Here is a 10,317-nt window from a genome sequence, read left to right on the forward strand (position 1 = left end):
GAAAAAATATATGAAAAATGAGAATGTACATAGATAATTTTATTCAACTACCATTAACATGTAAAAATTAAGAACATTAGCTTTGATACTGCGCCTATAATTTGTCTCAGAAAAATGTAATAAATAGGCATGGGGGTAAAAGTAACCCCGGGTATACTACGGATGTAGTCGGTGTTAGGGTTGAGTGAGTTAATCGAGAATTTATATCGAGCAATATCCACTAATCGTGCTAAAAGCGCTTTACAAAGGGTCCCCAACCAGCAGCAATACTTAACGTGTGGGACGTCTGTTAGTTTGACGCCTGTTTGTTTTTGTTTTATTTTTCGACAAAGGCGACACTGTTCACGGCCAGGTATTCATTTTATACCTAAGCACGGTGAGAGAATGTTGGTAAAGAGCCTTTTCGAACCCAGGACCTTCCGATCCGAAGGCGAGTGTCATGCATACCACTAGCCCATACTTCCATTTTATTGAAGAACACAATATGTGCTATTTGGTTCACATTGCATATATCTACTGTGTTTTTTTAAACAACGGCAGCACCTACAGACGCCAAAGCTCGTTGCTTTCATTTCCTAACATGTTAGTATATAATTTTTGCAGTATTAGAGTTATTGAAGTTCTATGTGTGTTAAATTTCTTGTTTGTTTGTTTTTTTTTTAAATTGCTTTTTGTTTGTTTTTGTTATTTATTTACTGTAATAAAACTCTGATAAATTGTAACATCGCCTTAAAGGCGCCATGTCTTGTCCTACATGTTAAGCGTTGATATTGGCTAGAGACTAGAGACCCCTTGTAAAGCAAATTTGAGCCCGTTAGTCTGGATATTGCGTTATATAAATAAATGTTCAAATATTGTTTTAATATCAACTTTTTGTTAATTGTGACATCTAGTGTGTGATGTGAGGTAATAAATGTTATTTCTTATCGTTTGTGTGAATGTGTGTGCGTGTGTGTGTGTGATGGGTGTTTGTATGTGCGTGTATATGTGTGTTTAGTGAATCAACTTTATTTTGTTCTCTGATAAGCCTATTATTTTCTGGTATTCTCCCTGTGTAACCGTATTTGGTGTCGGACCTGAATTGACAATGGACCAGATCCTGATAGGATTTCAAATCAAATACGAGAAATATAAAATAACTATTCCTTTGGTGCCATGTGGTCCATCGAGCCGAAGTTTATCCCGGTGTCTATAGCATGAAACAGACTATAGCAATTGTTTTCTACCCTTTGGGTAAGACGCTAGTTTATTGCAAAGTATTTTCCACCATATCAACCAGAGCCAGCTACCCAATCATTGCGAGGTGGACAGGTGGGTCAGAATAAAATCTCAACATCACCTGAGATCGATCTCAGGCCCTTTGCGCGTGAAGCGAGTGAACAACTGACCTATAGATAGAACGAAGTTGACGTCACTCAGGTCTTTGTTATTGGTTTTTGCCATCCGCGTTTATGAGTAATTCTCACTAAACTGCATTAACCAGACTATAAATGTTCAAGGTTACACATAGTTTTGTGTTGGTCCGTTATACTTCCGGATGGCAATGTTGTGAGCTCCTTAGCCAAGCGCATACTATCTATTGGGATCCCCGTTTAACCCTCTCCTTACCAACGACAGGAACATCGTCACGTTTATTGTTACGATTCCACCAACATTTATCTCATTCAGTTTTCTTTTGTAATCACAAAATTTGAAGACTTTAACCCTTTCTTACCAGCCATTTTCAGAACTTTCCCCAAAATTTCACACCCATCCAACATTAAAATATAATTTTCTTACTCAAACAGAAAGCAACAAATACATTTATATGCATAATATTGATCAGTAAAATGAACTCTACAACACAGTGTCACGTTTTTATAGTTATAATAAAACATTTATCTTTAAATTAATTGTGTGATTTACAAAAGAAATCTGAATGAGAAAAGTGCTGGTTGGATCGTAACGAATGTGACGATTTTCCTTTGGTTGGTAAGGAGAGGGTTAAAAAGCATAGTTATATGTGACCCTTCGTCTCAAAACGGTATTAAGTCGGGATGATTAAGATGTTGAAAATTGAATTTGTAGCCAGAAATATCAGACTTAAGTTGAGTTTGTTTGCTTTTTAGAGGAGAAGGAATATCATATTTTACTGTGCTAAATACCAACGTTTCATATTTTTGACCAGTTTGACGTTAATTGACTTTTTAGCATCTTGTCCATCCCGACATAATACCGTTTTGAGACGAAGAGTCACATATGAACTGCGATGTACGTATATAATAATTTATTTCTTTTGAGTAAAGGCTTAAAAATCAATTTTTATGTTAGATCGGTCCTATGTGCGGCTATGTGGTCTTGTGGTATGACACTCGCTTTCGGATCGGAAGGTCCTGGGTTCGAGCCTCGCGCTCGGCGCATAGTTGAGTCCTTGGAAAAGGCTCTTTACTCACTTTCTCTCACCGTACTCAGGTGTAAAATGAGTACCTGGTCGTTAACAGCGTTGTCTTTGTCCGAAAAATTGTAATATCGCCTAACAGGCGGCATGTCTCGTCCTACATGTTAAATGTTGCTGTTGACCAGGGTCCCCTTGTAAAGCGCTTTGAGCACATTTAGTGGATATTGCGCTATATAAAGCTCAATTTTAATTATTTTTTAAAAATTGTATAGGCTAGTGAATAATCGTAGAAAAGGTCGGAAAGCAGAGAGTTTAAATAGGAATTTGCGTGTTTCAAGTAGATGAGAAAGAGGGGATTGGCGTATCTGTTTACTTATCTGGAAAGGAGGGAATAATTCAACAAAAGAGTATAATAGCGACATGTTTCTTTTCATGTCCTGTTTGTTTTCGCCAGATCTAAAGAGATCCGACTAGAATTACGCGTCAACCGACACCTTGTACATACATAAAAATGAAACGACACTAAATTTTTGCGTTATTGGTGTCCTTGTAGATACTTATTTGTTATAAATAATAATGGGAAATTGAATGTAAGCTTCAATTTAATTACAAAAACAGATCAAATGAACGTTTCGGGTTTCCCCTTTATCAACAAAACAGGATGAATGAAACACCACAGATGAATGAGATAATGTTGTAGTGGCCACTACGTTTTTGTAATTAAATTGAAGCTTACCTTCAATTTCACATCATTATTCAATTCTTCGAGCTTCGAGCAGCAACATTTACATTTGTACTTATTTGCAGTTCTGTAAACCCAAACTATTATTGAAAATGAAAATGTTGCTGCTTGAAGCTCGAAAGAAAATAAATAACGATAAATATTGAATTGTAAGCTTCAGTTTATTAGACGAAGACAGATACTGTGGACGTTTTGGGGTTTCCCTTTTATCAACAAAATACAATGAAAATATAATTTATGGAATTTAACAAAGCAAGTGCTGTACTACCCCTTAAAGATACGTATTTAAAAATTTGGCCAGAATACTCGTCCTTTAACTATTGATCTTGGCAAAAACTTTTTTTTTTTTTTTTGTCTTGCTAATGCAACAGTTCAAAGTAATGAAATGGGAGGTAATCCTGTTTTTATAGTAGGCTGTTCAAAATTTACATGGTTACTTCCCTTATGTTGTATTTTTTTTTCGGGGGGTGGGGAGGGAGGGGAGAGAGAGAGAGAGAGAGAGAGAGAGAGAGAGAGAGAGAGAGAGAGAGAGAGAGAGAGAGAGAGAGATAAAGAGAGAGAGAGAGAGAGAGAGACAGAGAGATAGAGAGAGATCAGTGGCGGTTCTAGCCTATTTACAGTGGTTGGGCAAAGAGGATTCGGTCATATATATATATATATATATATATATATATATATATATATATATATATATATATATATATATATATATATATATATGATATATATTTTTTATTTTTTATTTTTTTGTGTTTTTTTTTAATAAAAATTTTTTTTGATTTTTTTTTTTTCGCCTTTAAGCAAAAAATATTTCAACCACCAATAATCACATTCACAATGAAATGACAATACCAGTAGATTTTAATTCTTCCAAACGTAATCAAAAATGAATCACGAAAGAGAATACAACTAAAAAATAAAGCGACGAGACATAATGCGACAACACCTTGACAATACAAGTCCATTTCCTTCACTCGAAAAATTAAAGAGATGCTTTAATCCCTCAACGGCGATATTAATATTGCTTTTACATATTTCTGGTTTTCAGTAGTACGTAGTAACCTTAAAGTTTTCATGGAGAAGCAACAACAGCGATATGACTCGAGTTTCATTCAGAGCTCAAATTGCATAATTTTTACTGCTGTCTTGGTGGTCAGAATGATTGTGCCGGTGGTGGTAGTGGTTGGAATAGTGGTAGCGGTGGTGGTGGTGGTGGAGGAGGAGGAGGAAGACGAGGCGGTGAGGGGTAATTATGGTAGTGGTTTTGGTGGTGCTGTTGGTTAGAATGATAGTTGTGGAGACGATGACGGAAATTGTATGGTGATGTTGATATTGTTTTTATTTCTATTGTTGTACTTGTTGTTAATATTGTTGTTGTTGTTGTTAATGATGATGATGATGATGATGATGATGATGATGATGATGATTATGATTATGATGACAACGACGATGTCGTCGACAATGATGGTTACCATACGATATTACAAAATTTATTCAATCTTAGGCTTTCGCCAATTAATCATACAATTTGATGACCACATACATGAAAGTGGAAAATAATGGCAAATGGGACCAAACAATAAACTGATACCATTAATAACCACCAAAAAAAAATACAACAATAGTAATACCACCAATACGTACAATAATAATAACAATGATTAATAATAATAATAATAATAATAATAATAATAATAATAATAATAATAATAATAATAATAACATTAATAATAATAATAATAATAATAATAATAATAATAATAATAATAATAATAATAATAATAATAATAATAATAATAATAATAATATAATAATAATAATAATAATAATAATAATAATAATAATAATAATAATAATAATAATAATAATAATAATAATAATAATAATAATAATAATAATATTTACCATCATCATTACTACTACCACCACCGCTACCACTATACCACCATCACCATCATTATTACGTTTCCAATTATTTTTTCTCGTTTTTTAAAATTTGATATCTATCAAAACAGACGAAAATTCCGGTGATTTTTTTAAAGGGTAGTTAAAATATATACGATTTTATTAGCCCTGAAAACTACGATTTTTATTTTCCTATCTAAAGTAGGCAGGTCTGCTATGACAAGTATCAGTATCAGTTCCATAGTCAAAATATAGACAAACAAAAACAACGTTTATTTAATATTAGGCTTTCGCCAATACTTCATACAATATAATTAAGACAAAATAATGTTACCAATCTCTCCTCATGTATTCGTTTGACTATCGTCACAATAATTACCATGTTATCTTTGCTCCTTACCCAACCAATCCCTTGCTTCCCGCCTCTTCATCGCGAACCATCTTATGTATGTATTAGCTTCAGGACGGGCAAGTACGGAATCTGCCCACCCTTCCGTATTTCCTCTATAACTTAGAATTCAACTATCTCCTTACTCAGAAGAGTATTTCTCGTATACTAATTCAATTGTTGAGAAAACCAAAATGGTGGTTGTATTTTATATATTTATTTAGTCGTGACTTTTGAATAAAAGTGTTTTGTTTTATTAGAGGAAATACAATAGAAAATTACATTGTTTTGCAAAAATATTTAGTCTGGCAATAAAAATACAGCGGTAATTACTTTAAGAATAATAAAAAAAAAAGAATTAACAAATTAATTTGTTAAAAAACAAAACAAAAAACAACAACAAAAAACAACAACAACAACAACAAACAAATAAGAAAACAATTTAAATAAATGAGTTTTGAGAAACACTAAAGAAAACGAGGGGAAAAAAAAAAAGAAATAATTTAAATGGATAAACAAATATATTAAAACAACACAAACTAATACTAAATTGATATAATATTAGTAAATTAATAAATTTAATTCAATACTGGAACCTTCCCAGCACAAGTAAGGCAATAAATAAGAAAAAGTTCGTTTGCCAAAATCTCTATTTAGTGTACACTGGTTAATAAGGTGGGCTCATTTGAATTAGCCCGACCTAGTACTAGAGAGGCCAGACAGCAAAATCACCGTCAGGCGACGTGACGATGAGATGACGATGTGGGCGGAGTGGAGTGGAGTGGTTGGGGGGGGGGGGGGGGGGTGATAAAAAGAACAGGAGCGTATCCTGGTTTATGTATTACGGGATGCATGGTGATTCGCAATCTATCAAAAATACACACAAATTGATTTCAGTACAAAGTATCAATTTTAAGTAGTAACTTTTGAAATTATCTAATTTAGATTTGATTATTTCGGACCTGGTAATACAGCATATAACTTGAAAAAACAGGCTGGTATTTGCCCACCCTGCCCATTATTACCATCCGTCCCTGAGAGAGATAAAGAGAGAGAGAGAGGGGAGGGAGAGAGAGAGAGTGAATGAGAGAGAGAGTGTGAGAAAGAGGGAGAGAGAGAGAGAGAGAGAGATAAAGAGAGAGAGACAGAGAGAGAGAGAGAAAGAGGGAGAGAGAGAGAGAGAGAGAGAGAGAGAGAGAGAGAAAGACTTTCTATCCATGGTATAAGTATCCATTTCAATACCATAAAAGTTAAAGCTGTAATATTATCTATATTATCTAATTCTGTTCCTTTCTTCCAGAATTTGTCCAAATGATGACGTCAAAATGAAAGCCCGAGCGGAGTCATGTGACAGTCAGCAGCGATTTAATCCAAAATACCACAGGGATATTCCATAACAATAACAGATTATTCTTACTTGTGACCTGCAACGTCAATCTGGTTTTATGTCGGAATGAATTACATTAACCAAATGAACTGCCGTACTCTGAAAAGACAAATATTTAAAAATTTGGTCAGAAAACTCGTCCTTCAAATATCGCCCGGTTTAAATGACCCTCATTTCGGCCAAAAAGAAAAACCTCAAATCCTGGACTTTAACCCTCTCCTTACCAACTATAGGAAAATCGTCACATTCGTTACGATACAACCAACATTTATCTTATTCAAATTTCTCTTGTACATCATAAAATTTAAAGAAAATTAACAGTGTGTTAGTAAACCGTGTTTTGCTAAAGAAATTATGTAACGCAATAATTTCACTGCTATTGTGTTTGAGTGATAAAAAATCTATTTTGTGTTAGTTGGGTATGAAGTTTTGGGGAAAATCCTGAAAATGGCTGGTAAGGAGAGGGTTAAGGAAAACCTCACGATGTCCCAAGTTTGAGGGTGAGTTTGTTTTTTTTGCGGAGATGAGGGTCATTTAAATCGATTGATATTTGAAATTTTTTAATACGTGTCTTTCCAGAGTACGGCAATTAACTGCTAAAGCTGAAGAGACCCACCTGGGAATTCAATCCGGTATTTTGACAGGGTGATCCAAATGCTAAAGTTGATGATCTCATTGTCAAAAATTATAGTCAGACGGAACTGAAATGAAATTGATAAACAAATATATCAAAATTTTTATTTATATAGTTCGTTTTCACGGATAGATCTTATTTAACCGAGCTCAATGCGCATCACGATGTCTATTTAATTCCCCCAGCAGGCCATATGGTAGCTCAAACCAGAATTATGCCGTGGTGATCTAGATGCTACAAATTGACCTCATAGTAAAAAAAATATAGAACTTATATAGAATAAATAGACAAATATGACAATTTATATAGCGCATTTTTACAGGTTAACCATGTGTTTCATTTATTCTTCCAGCATGTCATGTTATGGATTCAAATATATCCATTTCATACAGTACTTGTCGTCTATTAGGCTACTAATTTTGATTCCGTATGTAACCTAGTCATTGTTCAGACAATGTCCGACTTCTCTGTCCAACTCGTCACAACTATGAGTTAAAGAAAACCGTCTTTATTGAGAAGACTGAGATTTGTCTATGAAACTTCAAGAAGTTTAGGTTTCGTAATTCTGACGAATGTGAATCTTTTAATCATATTTTCCACATCCAGTTCGTTCTGGCATTATACCAGATTGATACGGTGGGTCACATAATATTTGACAGGAAACTTTATACTATAGTTATATCGATCGATTACCAAATTAACCGCCAAACTCTGGAGAGAAAAAAACGTGTTTAAAAACTTGGCCAGAAAACTCGTCCTTCAAATATGGATCGAATTTAAACGACCTTCATCTTGGCAAAAACTATCAAATTTTGGACTTCGCAAAGTTCCAGGGATGTCCCAGGGTTGAGGGCTTTTGCCGAAATAAGGATTATTTAAATCCAATCGATATTTCAAGGACGAGTTTTCTGGCTAAATTTTTAAATACGTGTTTTTTTTTTCAGAATGTGGTAGATAACCGGTTTAAATTGAATTGCAATTTTATGGCCAAGATGTTAGAAAGGCGTTTTCTGAGTGTAAGGAAAATAAACCGTACCATGACTTAAGATCCTTCTTTTTTTATTTTGGTCAGAAATTCTCTCTTCACGTGCCGATAAGTTAAGATGGCTTACAATTTTTCACCAGAGATTTATTCGAGAAGAGAATTATCCGGTTTAATATCTTTACGCAAGTTGGACTCATCTTAATTTATAAGTAATATGTGACTCTTCGTCTCAAAACGGTATTATGTCGGGATGGACAAGATGCTAAAAAGTCAATTAACGTCAAATGAAACGTTGGTATTTAGCACAGTAAAATATGATATTCCTTCTCCTCTATAAAGCAAACAAACTCAACTTAAGTCTGATATTTCTGGCTACAAATTCAATTTTCAGCATCTTAATCATCCCGACTTAATACCGTTTTGAGACGAAGGGTCACATATGTGAAGTAAGAATAATTTTTTTTTTGGCCAAATTGAAATAGAAGTGGATTTTTTAAAATTTATTTTTTAGTGAATGGCAGAGATGAGCTGAGGACTGGGTTTCTTTCTCCTTTAATTGTTTGCTTACGTGGCAGCAGCCTGGCTCAGCGGTAGATACGGTCTTTGCTTCGTACCCGAAAGGTAACGAGTTCAATCACCCGGTGCTGCGCTGTGTGCCTTGAGCAGGTCACCGCGCCCTAGCTCAATTTGCGGCGCTGCACTGCGGCTGACGCCAGGGTTATTCCAGTCCTCCCTTGGAATAGGCCATAGAGAAGAATTTACCCTATGGGATGAATAAAGGGAATCCTAATCTTTTTCTTATTCTCTGGATCTTATCTTTTGTGGATGTATGGATAATCGGAAAACCTTTTACAAAACAGAGGTGTTTGGGTTGTAGAAACGGGACTGTTTTTCAAAATTAGGATAAGAGCGTTCATCAACTAATATTTTCACCACGGAGTGAAAATAAATGCATTGCATTTATTATCTCTACAAAGTTAGGATATATCAAACACCCATATCATAAGCACCAGATATAAACAAACATTAAAATGATATGAAATAAGTTTTGTGTATACATATAGTATAATGTGACCAAAATAAATGTTTAAATGGAAATAAATAAATAAATAAATGAACAACATTAGATCCGGATAATTGAGAGCTCCGTATTATCGGGATACCAGAATTATTCATTTCCATTTGTTGCAGAGCGCAAAAGAGGAGAGAAGAATCTGTTCCCAGCTCATCTTAAACGTGTTATTTATACACACCTGCGTTACAAAGATTTGAATAAATTAAACTTGTGTTCCCCATTCTCCGTGATGATATTACACGTGCGCCGTGTCATCATAGGGAATGAGATTAGCGGAAGAGTAGCGTCCCTTGATTGGACGTCACTCATAGTCTGTGACGTCACCGGCGGAAAAGTTCTTAGAGAGAGAACGTCATCTCGTCCTCGCCCACGCGGAGGAGAGACGCATGCGCACAACCAACATGACGTTCTCTCTCTAATAACTTTTCCGCTGGTGACGTCACAGACTATGAGTGACGTCCAATCAAGGGACGCTACTCTTCCGCTAGTCTCATTCCCTATAGTATACTGACCCTTCCGTCGAATGACTTTGAAACAACAACAACAACAACAACAACAACACATCCGACATTGTGTTGGTGTAAATAATAAATTCCGATACACCTTATTTATATTGCTCATTTTTTCTACATTTCAACATAATGCTAATATATTATTATATTATTATACCATAATTGATTCATTTTGTTATAAGTATTTTGCATAATATCTTACGGACACATTATGTTAATGTCATATAAGTCTTATATTTGCCTTAGTCCTGTCGTACAGCCTTGAGTTATTATGGGCCGAAACTGCATTAGCTTTGCCTTTAGGTGAAAATT

The 10,317-nt window shown here is 34.7% G+C and overlaps 1 protein-coding gene across 2 annotated transcripts in view; it reads left to right on the forward strand.

Moving 5' to 3' along the window:
• LOC144969349 (calmodulin-like) overlaps positions 1-9,502 on the forward strand; it is a 98,373-nt gene extending 88,871 nt beyond the window's left edge. For both annotated transcript variants that reach the window (XM_078908464.1, XM_078908459.1), the window contains exon 7: positions 6,713-9,502. In XM_078908464.1, the coding sequence (XP_078764590.1) occupies positions 6,713-6,741 (29 nt within the window). In that variant the 3' untranslated portion in view covers positions 6,742-9,502. The remainder of the gene's footprint in view (positions 1-6,712) is intronic.
• Positions 9,503-10,317: the final 815 nt, after the last annotated feature.

Source organism: Berghia stephanieae, chromosome 1 (assembly GCF_034508935.2).
Source record: "Berghia stephanieae isolate SIO BIC M18660-M18661 chromosome 1, UCSD_Bste_1.3, whole genome shotgun sequence".
In the NCBI taxonomy this organism is placed as follows: Eukaryota; Metazoa; Mollusca; class Gastropoda; order Nudibranchia; family Aeolidiidae; genus Berghia; species Berghia stephanieae.